The 19,212-nt window shown below is 36.0% G+C and overlaps 1 protein-coding gene across 2 annotated transcripts in view; it reads right to left on the bottom strand.

The window, feature by feature from the left end:
- The window catches only part of RAD51B (RAD51 paralog B), a 689,357-nt gene that overhangs the window by 621,649 nt on the left and 48,496 nt on the right, over window positions 1–19,212 (bottom strand). For both annotated transcript variants that reach the window (XM_027111592.1, XM_027111593.1), the window contains exons 6-7: window positions 14,739–14,858; window positions 12,644–12,827 (exon numbers count right to left, since the gene is read on the bottom strand). In XM_027111592.1, the coding sequence (XP_026967393.1) occupies window positions 12,644–12,827; window positions 14,739–14,858 (304 nt within the window). The remainder of the gene's footprint in view (window positions 1–12,643; window positions 12,828–14,738; window positions 14,859–19,212) is intronic.

Here is a 19,212-nt window from a genome sequence, read left to right as displayed (position 1 = left end):
GGGTTAGGCAGTAACAGCAACCATCAACAAAACAGCTAGAAGGGGATACAGCCCTAAGACATGATTTTTCCTTTTGAGGAGCTTGCAGCCTTCTGAGGAAAAAAAAAAAAAAAACAGGAGGAGAGAGATAAAATATACCAAGCACCTGGAATGAGGTAACTACTAAAGTTAATGATTAATGGTTACCTCTTACTGAATGTGTCAAACATTGTACAAAGAACATTACAGACATTGTCTCATTTAATCCTCACACCCCTATGAGTCAGATATTATTATCCCCATTTTTCAAATGGGAAACTAAGAGTTGGAACTAGGATAAATAACTTACTCAAGGTCACAAAACTAGCAAACAATGAAGCTATGATTCAAACCCACACCTAACTCCAAAGCCAGTATTCTTAAACAACCAGAACCAGGGTAGATAGCATTGAAGATGATGGGAATTAATCTTATGATGGTACTTAATATATATTGAAAATGGAGCCAGATAGATTTGCTGAAAGATGAAGAGCAGCATTTAAATTGAAGAGGTTTTAGGTAATATCTTCAGGACCAGACAACTAAATAGAAGAGATCCAGTGCATCAAATAGAAGTCCTCTTCCAGCCCCTGTTTTCCTTCTCCAAATGCAACCAATGGAGTTTCTTAATGAGCTTCCAGAGCCAATTTATGAACATAAAAACACACTCTCTTTTTTTAACTTATTATTTTGAAATAATTTTAGATTCACCAAATAGTTGCAAAAAGACTACAGGGAGTTCCTATATGCTCTTCACCCAGCTTCTCCTAATGTTAACATCTTATATAATCAGATCAAAATCAATAAATTAAGGTTGATGCAATACTAATAACTAAATTTTGCCAGTTTTGAGCAATTAGGTTAAGCTCCCATAAACATTCTTGCACCTATCTATTGATGCCCCTGTGTGTCAGGGGTCTCTAACACCACTTTCTGGCTTGGTGATTCACTGAAAGGACTCACAGGACTCAGAAAAGCTCTTACACTCAGTTATGGTTTAGTACAGCAAAAGGATACAGATTGATATAAGCAAAGAGGAAAAGGAGGATGAACAAAGCCCAGGAGAAACCAGGTACCAGTTTCCAAGTGTCATCCCACAGTGGAGTTGCATGGACGTGTTTAATTGTCCCAGCAATGATGTGTTACAACACATGTGAAGCAAAGTCCACCAGGAAAGCTCACCCAAGTTCTGGTGTCCAGAGTTTTTACTGGGAGTCAGTCACATACCATGCAGGGCCTGCATGACTGACCTTAGCTACCGAGATTCTAGTCCCCAGAGCCAAATCGGTGTTCTCCATAAATCACAGTTTGTATAAACTACCTGATTCAACTGGTATTGTGTGGACCAAGGCATCAGGCATATAAAAACACTCTTATTAAGCAGAATATTCCAAAGGCTCTGAGTTCATTTCCCAGGAGCTGGCAGTCCTGAAGATAAGACTTCCTTGGGAATATGCTGGGTTTGAGCAACCTACCCCAGCTGAGTTAATCCTTTCCTAAACAACCTGTGGATACATTCCTGGGTTATCTCATTCATTTTAACAACATCACAGTATTCCATTGTATGGATGTTCCACCATTAATTTAGCCAATCATCCACTCATTAACCTTAAGTTGTTTCTAGTTTTTTGCTCTAGTCAACAATAAAAACAGGGACTTGGGACTTCCCTGGTGGCACAGTGGTTAAGAATCCACCTGCCAATGCAGGGGACACGGGTTCGAGCCCTGGTCCAGGAAGATCCCACATGCCGCGGAGCAACTAAGCCCGTGAGCCACAACTACTGAGCCCACATACCACAACTACTGAAACCCGTGCGCCTAGAGCCCATGCTCCCCAACAAGAGAAGCCACCGCAATGAGAAGCCTGCGCACCGCAAGGAAGAGTAGCCCCCACTCGCCGCAACTAGAGAAAGCCCGCGCACAGCAACGAAGACCCAACACAATCAAAAATGAATAAATTTATTTTTTAAAAAAACCAATAAAAACAAAGTTTTATAAATTATAAAGAGCTACACAAAAGAAAGATATAATTTTTCTAGAATTATTCTCATTAACTAATGAAATAAAATGAAGGTTTAGTCTAGTCTATGAGTTTCAGCCACCTGAATGAATATAGGGTATCTTTAAGGATAATCTGACTTCAAATGTGAATTAGCAAACACAAGGCACTTATGAAAAACAAAAAAAAATGTAAAAGACGTTTCTTACCTCACAGAATTCCCACAGTGTTTGCTTTCAGTAATTAATATGAAAGTAATCAAAGTAAACCAAAAATTATATGATTTCTGAAAAATCATACAGTAACATTACACAACAATAAAATGTAACTCTAGAGTTTTGATGGCTTAGTTACATATATCTAGAGTGTAGGGTTTCTATTTCACAATTAGAGAAACTTCATTAGGTTTTCACAGAAATGCAAATCCTGAATTTTTACATTTATGACAAGAATAAATGTCAAAACTGGGTTCATACATACCTTTTTCTTCGATCTCACAAGTCATAAACATTCTATTCCAATTTTGTAATTAACAAAACTTTAATTATTTTAAACGCATTGGCCTAGCTTCCTATTTTTTTAAATTTTCAATATTTATTAGTATCTAAGATAAGTCATAATCCTATAAGTTAAACCCACTTTGCATGATGGGACAGCTAAAAGTAAAAGAAAAGAAATTCTGGCCCATATGAAATTTACCATTAAACTGAGAAAAAAAATATTTTTATGCTTTTGTCAAATAATAATAAAAAGTTTAACCTTGTAATATTTGCCTCACTCAAAACAAAAACAAAGTTTCCACTTGCCAAAGATTTTAAACCCTTATGTCCTTAAAATATAATACAATACATTTTAATTAATTTTTCTAAACAGCTTTAAATATTTTATGAGCATTAATATTTCAAAAGAAATCACATTATGCAATAAATTAGAGCAATGCATTTTCTCAAAAAACATACAATCAAGAACACAGATAGAAACAAGAGAAAATCAAGAACATAGATGGCAACAAGAGAAAACCCTGTCAAAACCACACCTCAGTAAAATAATTTGGATTTTAACAACTTTCATTGAAAATAAGACTTTTCCTTCTTAGAATGTTTAAATAGTATATTCAAATTTTTCTTGATATACCAGTTTTCTAAATATTGGTAACTGGTACTAGTTCCCTTACAGCAGAAAACATTTGCACAATATCAAGAAATGAAGGTAAAAGAAGATAGAGGGGAAAGAGACAGGAAACTTCAGTGCTACTCATATACCAACAACTGAAGTTACCTTGTTGAAAATTCTCTGAAACAGTAAAAATTTAGATCTTGGCATTTTGTGCATTTTTTTGGTATTTGTACGGGCCTGTTCAAGATACACTGGAAGCATTTTCAAAGAAGCACCACCATCATTCTGTAGATCTCAGAAAAAAAGAGAATCCTACTGTAGGAAAAAATCTCAGAACTGGCACCCAAAAGATCTTACATTCTATCCATTCATCTGCCCTCTCCTATGCTAAAAATAGGAGAACAAGTAAGGTCACCTCTCGGCCTCATTGTCATCTATAAAATGAAGAGGCTAATCTAAATGATCTTTAAGGTCTTTTTTGGCAAGAAAATCTCATTTTAACCTAATACATAATTAACGATATGTATAATAACTGTTTTGTATGATATTTAGAAATCAATAACAAGCAACATAAATAACCATAACCACAATTCATTTTATACAGGTAATATTTAAATTCTTCTCTTATGTTATTTTCATTAATTATAAATCGTTTTAGAGTCTACTGTTTTTTCTAATACTAGCATGGACACACTTTAAAAAGACAAAGGTCTTCTATAATGGAAAAGAATCTGAAAAAGAATATATACATATATGTATATGTATAACTGAATCACTTTGCTGTACACTTGAAACAAACAAAACATTGTCAATTAGCTATACTTCAATTAAAAAAAAAAAAAGACAAAGGTTTTTCATCCTACATCTCAATAGCAGAGTGTCCCTTAAACTTCCCCCACAACATTCAGGAAAAAACTTCTACAAGACTAGTACAACTGTGTTTCTCAAACTGTAGTCGGTGAACATATTCAAAGTTTTGTAAATTGTCTCTGAGAATTTTTAAATTTTATATTTCCATTTCAATGATAGCCTCAAAATATTAGTATAGGCATTTTATAATTAAAAACTGCCAACAGATATTAATGTGTATTTTCAATCAAGTGATGCCAAGTGGTACAACTTTAATTGTCAGAGACGAATAAGAAAAAAGTAATAGCAGAATTCAAACGTAAATGCATTCATGCCCAGGTAAGGGCCAAATGACGTTATCCTTCCCAAACAGAAGAAGGTTTTGTAGTAGTTCAAAGTTGAGTCATCACATAAACTACAGTAAATACACACACACATGCACACATATAATTCAAAAGAAGCTATGCTATGTTATTTATATTGCAAGTAATAATTTAATTTAGCAAATGATCATCTGTAACATTAGAATAATTACTTTGAATAGTATTGTTTATTCAATACAACCCACTTTTATGGTTTCATAAGTATGATTTAATATGAAGAGTTATTAGCTAGTTTTATAATTCTATATATGTCTGTAATATAATAAATCTGAAGTCAGAAATGGGGGTTAAGAGCATATCACTTGCATTTAAAAGGGGCCAATGTCTTAAACTAGTTTGAGAAAACACTGCTTTATGAGCAGACTGCTCTCGTTCCCTTCCTCCAAATTCCTTAATCTAATGGTAGCGCCAGCCCTGGGTCCAAGGCTAGGGAGAAAAGAGAAGGGTCCAGATCAGGGGATGGCAAATTGTGGCCCAAGGCCCTCCATCTGGTTTTGTAAACAAGATTTTATTGAACTATAACCACACCCATTAGTTTACAAATTGTTTATGGCTATTTTTATGCTACCATGGCTGAGTTGAGTAGTTACCACAGAGACATTAGGGCCCACAAAGCCTAAAATATTACTATCTGGCTCTTCACAGAAGTTTACTGACCTTTGGCACAGTGAGCTAACAGGGCAGAATGAGTATGCGCTCACTGGCATCTGAAAGTCCTGGGGCAAACAAGTGGGAAACAAAGTATGACTGTTTCTAGAAGGAAATAAGACAAGAAGTTTCTCTGATGTATAAAAGGAAAGTGTTAAATATTAGATATAAGGGTTCCTTACAGTTTTTTTTTATTTGTTAAGCTGTATATGAGGCTCTGTGCTAAGTATATTTAATTCAAAAGAACAACCAATTACTACGATAAGGGAAATACTTTTTTTTTTAAGTACTATCCTCTTTTCCAAGGATCTACTGAAAAATGGGCACTATCCCACTGTTTTAAAGTTGGGCATTACTGGACTTCCCTAGTAGCACAGTGGTTAAGAATCCGCCTGCCAGTGCAGGGGACATGGGTTTGATCCCTGGTCCAGGAAGGTCCCACATGCTGCGGAGCAACTAAGCCTGTGTGCCACAACTACTGAGCTCAAGCGCCACAACTACTGAAGCCCACGTGCTTAGAGCCCGTGCTCTGCAACAAGAGAAGCCACCACAGTGAGAAGCCCACGCACTGCAACAAAGAGTAGCCCCCGTTTGTCGCAACTAGAGAAAGCCCATGTGCAGCAACGTAGACCCAACACAGCCAAAAATTAAATAAATAAATAAATTTATTTTAAAAATAAATAAATAAAAATAAAGTTAGGCATTATTACTCTCACTTTACACATTAGGAAACTGAAAAACAGAAAAGTAATTAAGTTATAGTTATACAGGTAGTAAATGGAGGAGTCTGAATTCTAACCCAGATCTGTTTGGGTTGTTTCTGGTGTTTGGTGATTATGAATTATACTACTAAAAACATTTTCAGATTTTTGTATGATATATATCATTTATTAGGGTAAAAAAAATACCTAGGAGAAAGACTGCTTGGTCATATAGTTAAAGTAGATGTTTAACTTTACAAGAAACTGTCAAAATGTTTTCCAAGGTGGCAATACCATTTAGCATTTCCGTCAGCATGTAGGAGAATTCGAGCTGCTCCGTATCCACGTATCCTTGTCAGCATTTGGTATTGTCAGGGTTTTTGCTTTTGTTTTTTGAACCATTCTAATAGATGTATAGTAGTATTTCATTGTGATTTTACTTTGCATTTCCCTAATGACTAATAATTTTGAGCAATTATTTGCCACCTGTATATCTTCTTTGCTGAAGTGTTTATCCAAATCTTTTGCCCATTTTTTTGCCCATTTTAAAAATTAGATTGTTACTGAGTTTTCATAGCCCTTTAAGTTACCAGTCCTTCAACATGAGTTGCACAAATATTATCTCCCAGTCTGTGGCTTGTTTTTTCATCTTCTTAAGTATCTTCAAAGAATAGAAATGTTAATTTTTTATGTTTTTTTTTAAATAAATTTATTTATTTTTGGCTGCATTGGGCCTTCATTGCTGTGTGTGGGCTTTCTCTAGTTGTGGCGAGCAGGGGCTACTCTTCATTGAGGCTCACGGACTTCTCATTGTGGTGGCTTCTCTTGTTACAGAGCACAGGCTCTAGGCGCGTGGGATTCAGTAGTTGTGGCACGTGGGCTCAGTAGTTATGGTTCACAGGCTCTGGAGCGCAGGCTCAGTAGTTGTGGTGCACGGGCTTAGTTGCTCCGCGGCATGTGGGATCTTCCCAGACCAGGGCTCAAACCTGTGTCCCCTGCATCGGCAGGCAGATTCTTAACCACTGTGCCACCAGGGAAGTCCCTGGTGCATTTTTTTTTTTTTTTTTTGCCGTACGCAGGCCTCTCACTGTTGTGGCTTCTCCCATTGCAGAGCACAGGCTCTGGACGCGCAGGCTCAGCGGCCATGGCTCACGGGCCCAGCTGCTCCGCGGCATGTGGGATCTTCCCGGACCGGGGCACGAACCCGTGTCCCCTGCATCGGCAGGCGGACTCTCAACCATTGCGCCACCAGGAAAGCCCCCTGGTGCATATTTTTAATGTCATTTAAGAAATCTTTGCCTGGCCCAAGGCCACAAATATTTTCTCCCATGTTTTTTTTCCAGAAGTTTTATAGTTTTAGGTTTTATGTTACAGTGTGTCAACCATTTTGAGTTGGGTTTCTATAATAGTACAAGTCAAGATTTGTTTGTTTTTTACATATGGATATCCAATGGTTCTAGCACAATCTGTTGACAACCTATCTCTTTTCCACTGAATTACCTTAGCATCTTTGTTCAAAATTAACTGTAAATCTATGGATTTATTTCTGCACTCTCTATTCTGTTCCATTGATCTGGTGTCAATCCTATCACCAATACAACACTGTCTTAATTACTGTGGCTTTTTAGTAGGTCTTAAAATCAGGGAGTGTGAGTCTTCTAACTATACTTTCCTTTTTATAAATTGTTCTAACTGTTCTCTATCTTTTGCTTTTCTACATAAATTTCACAGTCAGATTGTTGATTTCTACCCAAAAGCCTACTGGGATTTCGATTGGGATTGTGTATTGAATACACAGAGCAATTTGGAGAGGATTAACATCTTGACATTGGTGAGTCTGCAGTCCATGAGCATGGTATGTTTTCATTTATTTAGGTCTACTTTGAGTTCTCTCATCAATGCTTTATAGTTTTCAGTATAAAAATCTGACATATATTTTGTTTCATTTATCACCAAGATTTCATGGTTTTGGTATTCTTATTAATGGTACAGGTTTTCAATTTCAGTTTCTAATTGTTCACCACTAGCATATAGAGAAACAATTAATTTCTATATATCAATTCTCGTATCCTGTAATCTTGCTAAAATCACTTGTTAAATCTAGTAGCTTTTTGGGTAAAATCTTTGGGATTTTCTACCAAACATATCATATTGTCTATGAATAAAGATAGTCTTATTTCTTCTTTTCTAATTTAAATACAGGTATACTTGAATTCTTTTTCTTGCCATATCACACTGGCTAGAGTCTACAATACACTGTTGATTAGAAATGGCAAGAATGGGTCATCTTTGCCTTATTCCCAATCTTAGGAAGAAAGAATTCAATATATCACCATTAAGTATGATGTTAGCTGTAGTTTTTTAGTAGATGCCCTTTATCAGGTTGAGAAAGTTCCCTTCTACTACTGGTTTGCTCAGAGTTTTCATCACGAATAGCTAATGAATTTTGTCAACTGTTTTTCCTTCCTACATCTACTGAGATGATCCTTTTTTTTAATGTGTTGCTGTAGTAAATTTTATATTTTAATGTTGCATTCAAAATCAATGAAACATTCCTGAAATAAGCTGTACTTGGTCATGATGTAGTTATCCTTTTTATTTATTGCTGAATTTAATTTGTTAACATATTTTAAGGATTTGTGTATTTATGTTCATGAAGAACAGCACTCTGTAGTTTTCTTAAAAATTTTCTGGAAGGTTTGTATAGAATTGATACTATTTCTTCCTTAAATGTTTGATAGATTTTACCAGTAAAGACTTTGGACCTAGCATTTTCTTTGTGAGATTTTTAATTACAAATTCAACTCCTTTAACAGATATAGGACTATCCAGGTTATCTCTTTCTTCCTCAGTAAGCTTTGATAGTTTGTGTATTTCAAAGAATCTGTCCACTTCATCTAAGTTATCAAACTTACTGAAATGAAGTTGCTCATAACATTCCCTTATTATTCATTTAGTATTTGTAGGACCTTCAGTGATATCCCCTCTTTCATTCTTGATACTGCTAATTTGTTTTTCTCTTGGTCAGTCTGGTGACAGTTTTATCAATTTTATTAATCTTTTCAAAGAACTAGCTTTCTATTTCATTGATTCTTTTCTCTATTGTTTCCTATTTTTAATTTCATGGATTCATGCTTTTATCTTTATTTTTTCCTTCCTTCTGCTTATTTTGGGTTTAATTTGTTCTTGTATTTTTTACAAGCTAGATCACTGATTTGAAAACTTTCTTCTTTTCCAGTATAAGCATTTAATTAAATAAACTTCCCTCTAAGCACTGATTTAGCTGCAATCCACAAATTTTGACATGTTGTATTTTCATTTTTATTTACTTCAAAATATTTTCTAAGTTCTCTTGTGATTTATTCTCTGACTCATGGGTTATTTAGAAGTATTTTTGTTTAATTTCCAAATGTCTGTGGATTTTCCAGACATGTTTCTGTTATCAATTTCTAGTTTAGTTCTCTTGGGGTCAAAAAACACAATTTGTATGATTTCAATCTTTTAAATATGTTGAGATTTATTGTATGTCCCCAAATATGGTCTATATTGGTGAATATCTCATGTGTACCAGAAAGGAATATGTATTCTGCAGGCACTTGAATGGATGTTTTGTAAACACCGATTAGATCAAGTTGACTGTTTATGTTATCCAAGTCTTCTGACTTTCTGCCCATTAATTCTATCAATTACTGAGAAAGGATGTTGAAATCTCCACACATGCAGGCATGCTTGCATACAAACACACATATAATCATCTTCCATATCCATGGGTTCCATATCTGTGGATTCAACCAACCATGGATCAAAAATTCTCACTTGGAGAATTTTTTTTTCTAATCTATGATACATTTTAGTTTTTTATTTTTTATTAATTTTTATTGGAGTATAGTTGCTTTACAATGCTGTGTTTCCTTGGAGAATTTTTGATGCAAAACCCTGGACACAAAACCCACGGATAAGGAGGACAACCATTTTATATAAGGGACTTGAACATCTGCAGATTTTGGTATCTGCAGGGGTCCTGGAAGCAAGCCTCTGCAGATACTGAGGGACAACTGTACATACCATACACAAATATATACACAATGTGACAATCGAAATTAAATACAAATTATATTTTAAGCTTTTTCCCCACATTTTAAAAGCACTGAAAGTTCACTGTAGAGAAATATTTAAATTCAATGAAGTACTCAACCCACAGCCAAGTTGGTTTTACTCTTTACTCTCATTTGAATGAAGATATCTAGAGTGTATCAAAATGCCAGGCATCCTGGCCCTGTCCACCATCTCAGATCCACAGCCAAAGAACAGGCTGGAATGCTTAGCTTTCTACCCAATCTTCAGAGGCCATCAGACATTCACTTACCACAGTTTTACTAAACTGAGATAAATCTCTTCTGATTCCTGGTTCTGTGATACTATCTAGATCTCTAAAGCCTTTTCCAAGTTTAAGAATCTTAAGAATTCTTTTTCTTCCTATAAGACACCAGTGTGAACTGAGTCCAGCTCCCATATGATAAGATTCTGCCATCTAAAGTTATATTTTATTACTATTATAAATAGTAAACAATATTAAAGATAGGATCAAAGTAAAGATAAAAGCAAATGATAAAATTTAAGTTCAGTATAAACATACATAAGATTAAATCAAGTCTAAGAAGAAAAGCAGTATCTAAACTCATATATTCAAAAACATTTACTGAGTGCCTACTATGTGTTAGGCACTATTCCTGGTACTGAGAATAAAGCCATGAACAAAGTAGACAGAATCCCTTTAACCGTACTATGGGGTGGTGAGGTCACACAAACAATAAACATAAATATATAATGCTAGAGGGTGAAAACTATGATGGAGGAACATAAAGCATAATAAGAGACATGGAGAGGCAGGGAGTGTGGTTAATACTTATATGGTCAGGGAAGCCCTCACTAATAACAGGAGACAATATGGATAATGGATATTCCAGGCTGAGGAACAGCAAACACTTCTTGGGGCAGGAATGTTTGTTGGCACGTTTAAGTACCAGGAAGCATAAGGTTTGCTAATTTGAAAGGTATAATGAACCAGAAAACAACACACCTTTTAAGGCATTTACTTCCATATGAAGCCACCTTTTCAAAGTATAGCATAAAAGCTTAAAAGTTTATGATTTTCCATTTAAGTGAGGTAATTAGGCTAGGAAAATTCTGAGATTTCCTAAAGGAAGTATTTTTCAAAAGCCTTCTAAAACCAATACTGATCTGTCAGAAAAACCAATACCATACTGTGTTACATAAGTACATGTTATATTCTGCATTTACCTCTGAACAGAAAAACAAAGGCAAAGACAGAAGGATATGAGGATACTAAGTACCTATTCTTTCAGAGGGCTCTATTAAAAACAAAGAAAAGCAGAGCCCCTTTCTCACTCAGGAAAATAAATAATCACCTCAGAAAAAACTGAAATACATTAGCCTACAATTACAATTTAAAAGCAGACAGGGACTTCCCTCGTGGCCCAGTGGATAAGACTCCGCGCTCCCAATGCAGGAGGCCCAGGTCAGGGCTAGATCCCACATGCGTGCCGCAACTAAGATTTCGCATGCCACAACTAAGGAGCCTGCCTGCCACAACTAAGACCTGGCGCAACCAAATAAATAAATATTTTAAATAAATAAAAACAAACAAATATAACTTTTAAAAAGTGAATTTTCATATTTTACACAAGATTAAGTCAGACAACAATATGAATAAAATAAACATATATACTTAACTTTTCCATTCAATCAAGTAACTCTATAAAATATTTTTAAATTTCCTTATTCTCCTTGACCAGGGAAAATATGGATTTGAATTTGTCCTTTTAAGCAACTATAATAAAATTTAAAAGATAAGCATCATCCAAGATAAGCTTTACAGCACTCGATTCACCAGGAATTATACCATATAATCCAAAATATGAATTTAAAAGCCATTAAAACATGTAGAACTTTTTGAATGCCACGTTTTCCCCCTCGATTCTTGCTTAGGTTTATCAACCTCAAAGGCTATGTGGTAGTTTCCACTAACAGTACATATTCTCTATGTTACAAAGATCCAAGGTTTTAATTTTCCAAACAAATCTAAAAATTATAAAATCATCACTAAATTTTATCTCAGTTTAAGGAATTTTCCTATCTTCTGTTGAGATGATGCATGGCTAAAATTGAAAAGCCTGACAATGCTAAATGTTGGTGAGACTTCAGAGCAAGCTGCACTCTCCCACACACTGCTAACGGGAATATAACTTAGTACTCATAGCTTACCCAGCACAAACCCTTGAAATACACCTCATCTTCAGATTTCCTGATCACAATTCCCACTACCGAAAGTCACACCAAGAGTAATTTTTCAAGTTTTCCTTACTTACGCTTTCATGACTATCACTCCAAACACCCTAAAAAATCAACCTCTGGCTTTTGAAGCAAACCAAATCCTATGGTGTACAAAACAGCACTGAACACAATAACAATATCTAAACCTTAAATACTTATAAAACTGACTTCTGCCATATAAAACTTCTGCCATAAAAAAAAAAAGCTGTATAGAAACAGACACAGGCAATTTCATGGAGTTTTAATACTTATTACTTATCTCAGTGTGATAAAAGTAATATAAAAACATGCACAAAGACTAAACAATGAGAGGGAAGAAAAGTACTGACTATAGGAACTTTGGAAAACAATATTTAAATCTTCTTAGGCTCAAATTGTGAAAAGGACGAACTAATCTCAAGAGATGAACAAATTTTAGAAGATGGTGGTATTTGCTATAGCAATTAGACTGTGCTACCATTAGAAAGTCATGTTTTAATTTCCTTTTAATTTTATTATTTGATGCTATAAGTTAGTGAAAATATAAAAGAAAGGAAAAAAAGAAAGAGGAAAAAAAGAGAAAAAGAAAAACTTACTGGGATTGAAAATTCCTCAGCCAAATACTTCAAAGAGGCTGCTTCTCTCGCCAAGAACTTGTTCCTTTCTCTCATGTTGCCCTGAAGTTGTGTATCAAACTCCTTTCTTACCACAGAAGCAACAGAGTCGATAATCACAAGTTTAACTCCTTTTGAAATAATTTCTTCTTCCAAGGATTCAATCCTGTAAAAGCAGAATTTATAAAATAGTGGATAAATTTAAGGTATAATTTTAAAAAATAGGGCATGGAAAGGTTAACTACCTTTAAAACAACAAATTATTCTTCCCTAAGTTGCAGTAATTATTGCAGATAGTCAATAAACATACATTATTTTCAGCTCTTCTATATATATTGCACACTTTGGGAAATAGGCCAAAATGTTTTCATTTAGCTTCACTCCTTGGTTTCCTTTTCTTTTTAATCAAACATTTATCTAATCTACCTCAAATGTGAAACGTGTCGATATTTATTTCTCTTCTGACAATTTGTATCAGCTCAAATGTAGATTTTACTGCTTATCCACTTTTTTTAAAATTAATTAATTTATTTATTTTGGCTGTGTTGGGTCTTCGTTTCTGTGCGAGGGCTTTCTCTAGTTGTGGCAAGCGGGGGCCACTCTTCATTGAGGTGTGTGGGCCTCTCACTGTCGCGGCCTCTCTTGTTGCGGAGCACAGGCTCCAGACACGCAGGCTCAGTAGTTGTGGCTCACGGGCCCAGTTGCTCTGCGGTATGTGGGATCTTCCCAAACCAGGGCTCGAACCCGTGTCCCCTGCATTGGCAGGCAGATTCTCAACCACTGCACCACCAGGGAAGCCCCCTTGGTTTTCTTATGATACTGCTAAAGCTCCAGTTTAGAGCAAAACTGCTTGCCGTAGCCCAGCTCCAAAATGGTCCCTATTTACTCCCACCTCCTGGTATTCACATCCTTGTGGAGTCCCCTCCCACATTGTACCAGGGTTGTCCTGTGGACCAATAGCATATGACAAAATGACAGTACACCATTTCTGAGAATAGGTTGTGAAGGACTACAGCATCCATCTTGGGCTCCTTCTTACTTGCCCACTCTCTCTCAGAGCACTGGCTCTGGCAGAGGCAAGACACCATTGTGGACCAAAAATGTCACCTGCCACATCAGTAAACAAAGGATGTTGAGGCCATCAAGCCATCAGCCACGGCAGCTGCCCTGACTGTGCACCTTGAGGGAATTCAGAATAGAGAAAAGCAAGATACTGGCCCTAGACAGTTAAGGTGCATATCAAAGGAATGATTTCAATAGCCCAGACTCTTGCATCTTCCCATACATACAAAAGTGCTAAATTCATTAACTCAAAATGTTTGTTTTTTCTTTAATTAACAGTAATTTTTTGATGTTTCAACTACCTTGTTTTTGTTGCAAAAACTCCTATATCCTGGCTTCTCCCTTACCTCTTTGGAGCAGTCCCTCAGAGCTATCTGAGAGGCTGCCTCCTAGGCTTAAGTCCTCAGTATGTCTTCTGAATAAAACATAATTCTCAACTTTTAGGTTGTGTGCTTTTTTTTTTTTTTTCAGTCAACAACATGTTGTAAGCAGCCCTATGGAGAGACCCACACAGTGAGAACTAGAGGCCTCTCCAGAAAGGAAGGGAGGCCTTCCAGCAACTACATGAATGATCCTGGAATTCTCTAAGATTCTCCAGCCTCAGGTGACCCTTGAGATGACTACAACCCTGGCCAACAGCTTAACTGCAAGCTCTTGAGCAACCCTGAGCCTGAAATACTCAGCTAAGCCATTCCCAGATACCTAACCCTCAAAAACTATGTGAGATAACAGATGTTTACTGCTTTAAGCTGCTAAACTTTGGGGTAATTTGTTAATGGAACAGTAGATAACATACCACTTAATTAGTTAAATCTAAAACATTTTATTCATTTAAAATATTTTTCATTTTTAAAGAAATACTTCAACCAATAGTAGTAAATGAAGAACACTGAAATAATTATTTCTCATAATCCTAATTTGTAGGGACTTTTTTTTACTCAGAAGCTGAAAACATGAAAAACAAAAAATAAATCTTCAAAGTATTACTAAAATACCAAAATCTAAGACAGCATACCTTTGTAGAACTTCATCACAGCTGAGTTCCCGATAAAGATGAACTTTACTGCTTGTCAAAAGTAATTTTTCTTCAGTGTTAAAATATCTGGGAAAACGAGATTCTGCTATCTCAACCAGTCTGTGGAGGAAAAAACAGCACAAGCAAAAACAGTCAATATTTTTTTGCCATTTTCAGCAACATGAATGGAGGGCATTATGCTAAGTGAAATGAGTCAGACAGAGAAAGATGAATACTGTATGATATCACCTATATGTGGAATCTAAAAAAATACAACAAACTAGTGAATATAACAAAAAACAGGCAGACTCATAGATACAGAGAACAAACTAGTGGTTACCAGTGGGGAGGGGAGGGGAGGGGCAATATAGGGTTGGGAGTGTGGGAGGTTCAAACTACTGGGTTTAAGATAGGCTCGAGGGTATATTGTACAACATGGGGAATGTAGCCAATATTTTGTAATAACTAAATGGAAAGTAATCTTTAAAAATTGTACCAAAAAATTAAAATAAATAAATAAATAAAAATAGTCAATATTTAAGGCCACATAAATTTTACTTAGGAAACTCATAAGCCATAAGTAACACTGGAAAAAAAGCCTTATCAATAGAACAGGTATTAAAAAAAAAAAGAGCAGGTATAAGCAAGATGGCTTCATATACAATTATGGAATGTAAGCCCTTGTTTGTAAGCACTGAAAGAGATTACCAGTCAGAGCACACGCCTAGCAAGGGCTCTTAATCTCATCTAATGCTGAGCAAGCAATATCTCTGAGGTTCAACATAAAAATATGTTTTTTTATAAATGAAAATTTGACTAGCACCATATGTTTAGTAAATAAGAAAAATGCTTTCATTTTCAGAAATGAAATATATTTGAATATAGAATATTATCATTCTAATAATCAGATATCAGTAAATCTCCATGTCTCAGACCAGAAAAATATGTTTTCTCAATTAAAACTTAAATACATACAAAATAAGTGCTTTGGTAAACAGGAAACTATTTTCTAAACAAATGGATGTGTCCAATATTTCCTTAGTAAACAAAAAATTATTTTCTAAACACTGAATTCCAACCTCAAAGCTAGATCTAATGCATGGGGTAGGCCAAGTATTAGAGAGTGACAAGTTGAAACAGATGCAACTATAATCGTTATTAGAAATTTCAAATATTTCAGGCTAAAATTACAAAATGTAAATCTTTGAGTGTAATTGTCTCCTATTTAAAATGATACCTTATCAGCCCCATACTTAGCCATCCAAGGGTGACTGGGAGGAAGGACTATATATACTAAAACCATCCTATATTTTATGTTCCATTTAACGACACAAAAGTATAAAAGAATAGTGTTTTCATTTCTAAATAGTTAATGAGCTCCAAGAAGAAGCTGAGAATGTTAAAGAGATAAAATAAGTTCCTCACATATGCCATACTCAGAAATGAAAGAGAAATTCTAAAACAGGAAAGAAAAAAAATAAAACTAGTTAATAACATTCCTTAAAAAGTATATTTTGGGGGCTTCCCTGGTGGCGCAGTGTTTGAGAGTCCGCCTGCCGATGCAGGGGACACGGGTTCGTGCTCCGGTCCGGGAAGATCCCACATGCCGTGGAGCAGCTGGGCCAGTGAGCCATGGCCGCTGAGTCTGCGCGTCCAGAGCCTGTGCCCCGCAACGGGAGGGGCCACAACAGTGAGAGGCCCGCGTACCGCAAACAAACAAACAAACAAAAAAGTATATTTTGAACAATGTGAAAAGATAAGGCATCATTGGTTTGAAAAAGAAGAGGAAAAATTACTTTAGGAGTAAGGAATAGTACCGAAAGTTGTGTAAAAAGTTGAGTACAGAATGGATCAAATGACCATTCAGGAAAAGTACTTGAGAGAGGGAGGCACAGGGACTAGAAAAAAAGGAGGAAATGAGGTAAGTGATGAAAGCAAGAAGAAATGAGATGACACTGGCAAAGCAGAACGGGCAAATTTTGAGAGTCTGGGGAAAATGTGTAAATTTCTTGATTAGGGCAACTATTTGCTGAGTTTAGTGCTAGTCAGAGAAGTCAGATAAAAAGCTCTGACACTTGGAACCTGCTGATTTTTAATAGGATAGGTGACACCTGCCAGAAACATGGAAGTTTTTCAAAATTTGGATACCCAGTCGATTAGGAACCAGACTGAGAGTACCTAAGTCATTGGCAACAACAACTGAACAGCTGACAGACAATAATAATTTTCTGAATCTAACACTAGGCTGGATTTCAACCAGCAAGCAGCTTGATAGTCAAAGGCTCTGGAAACTATTTCTCTCTCTCATTCCATTAAAGACACCTCAGAAGGAGGGTGGTCAATGTGTGGACCTGAATTAACCTTATCCACAGTTATCATGCTGAATACCTGTATCAAATGGACATTTATACACGAATATGCTGTCATTTTCTATAAGTTTCTCCAAATGTTTTTCATTTTAGAAAAAGTATCTAAAAATATATAAACCAAAAACCAAATACAAATGTAGTATTCTATATGCCTCACATTAATCGTAGAATTTCTTATGACAATCTTCACCACAAAGATCTTTTTTGGTTACAGCCACCGAAAGAAAAGATGTTTTCCTCCCAGACATTAATTACATAAAATTTGAAAGCAGTGCCATCTAGTGGACATCTTTTTTATTAAAAGTACTCTTTTCAAAAGATGCATTTAAGATTCATTCATTCAATATTTGAGGACCTAATATGCGAGGCACCATTCTAGGAGCTAAGGATACAGCTATGAACAACAACAAGAAAACAAAACAAAAAAATCCTTCCCTCATGGAACTTACATGCTACTGAGAAAGACAAACAAATAAATATATATTAACATGTCGGATAATATGTGCTTTAAAGAAAAGTGAATCAGGTTAAGGGAACAGATTGTGAGAGACAGAAGTAAGAGCTATTTCATGGAGGGTAGTCTGGGAAAGCCTCTTTAACACGGTGACATTTGAGCAAAGGTTTAAGGGAGATGAGAAAGTGAACCATGTGGCTATCCAGTGAAACAGCACACAGGAAAAGAGAATTACAGCAAGTGCAAAAGTCCACATGTGGGAAGATGCCTGGGGTGTTGCAGGAGTAACAAGGAGGCTTGTAGTAGCTGGGACACAGGAACCAAGAGGTGGGATAAAAGGAAATAAGGTGAGAGAGCTAGCCAGGGGCCAAGATCACATAAGATTTTTACGTTTGTGGGGTTTTTTTTGGGGGGGGGGGGTTAGATTTCATTTAGCAAAATGCGAAACCTAGGATCAGGACTGATGTGATCCAACTTCTTTTCTTTTCTTAAAGAATCACTCTAGCTACCAAATGTAGAAGAGGCTATGGACGGGCAAGGGTGACAGCAAGATCAGCTAGTGCCTGTCATCCAGATAGAGATGATGACTTGACCTAGAGAACAGATCAGGTGATTAGAAGTAACTGCACTCCAGATACAGTTCCATAGAGGATCGAAGGGATTCCTTGACTAATCGGATGAGCAGCTGGAGAAATGGAATTACCATTCACTAAAGTGGAGAAGACTGGATTCAGATAAAGGTTTTTGTTATAAGTTCCTCCTGTTACTTCACAGCTCTTTTATAAAAGAAAAGCTTTACATTAGTGACCACGTGCCAACTTGAAACCAAACACATGCTTAATGTAAAAAAAAAAAAAAAACTTTTCCAAAACTCTAGTTGAAATCTAACATCATAAATGTGCTGAAATATAAGTTTATGGTTTCTCAAAGCTTCATGTAATACTGTCCTGTTGATTAATTCAATATGTACTTGCTTCATACTGTGGTATTACAAAGTATAATAACGTGAATCTATTAGTTCCTTACAGATTCCAGAATATTCCAATGTTTTGTTTTAGTGATAATAAGTACTTATGACTAATTTTCATTTTCTATCATAAAAACTCTTCAGGATCTCCCTCACCACTAATTCACCTCGATTCACAAATGATAGGACAGCTGGAACTGAACTAAGAAAAACCTACTCAGACTCATGAAACCATCTCAAAAAACGGTAAAAGGGAATTTATCTCCCCTGTTGTTTGCCCCCTGGGTTAAATATCTGGATTTGTACCAACTAGCAAGTAGGTAAATGGCCCTAAGACCACACTGGTATTGCCTCCAGAATCAGCCGAAGTCATGCTGGGCACTACCACTTCATGCCTCTCCCTGATACACTGGTTCAGAACGAGTGATACTCTAGGTAGTTTGGTAGGAATTAAAGGGAACTGGCTGTAGGGTACTTGGCACCCTCAGAAATGACATTAACACCAAGTACAAAACTTCCTTCAGATCTAAGCTTGGCCATTGCTTCCACATGGTACCAACACAACACATACCTCTCCTCTGTATACTTAGTTATAATAGTTATAATTTTACAATTTTGTGATTACTTGATTTTCTTCCTCCCCTGTTGGACTACATCTTTCTTCCTAGTTTTCAAAGCTCTTCT

This window comes from Aethalodelphis obliquidens, unplaced genomic scaffold, assembly GCF_003676395.1.
Source record: "Aethalodelphis obliquidens isolate GAN/ISIS:26980383/991018 unplaced genomic scaffold, ASM367639v1 scaffold10, whole genome shotgun sequence".
NCBI lineage: Eukaryota > Metazoa > Chordata > Mammalia > Artiodactyla > Delphinidae > Aethalodelphis > Aethalodelphis obliquidens.
The sequence above is the reverse complement of the archived record's forward strand: the minus strand, read 5'-3'. Positions and strand labels throughout refer to the sequence as shown.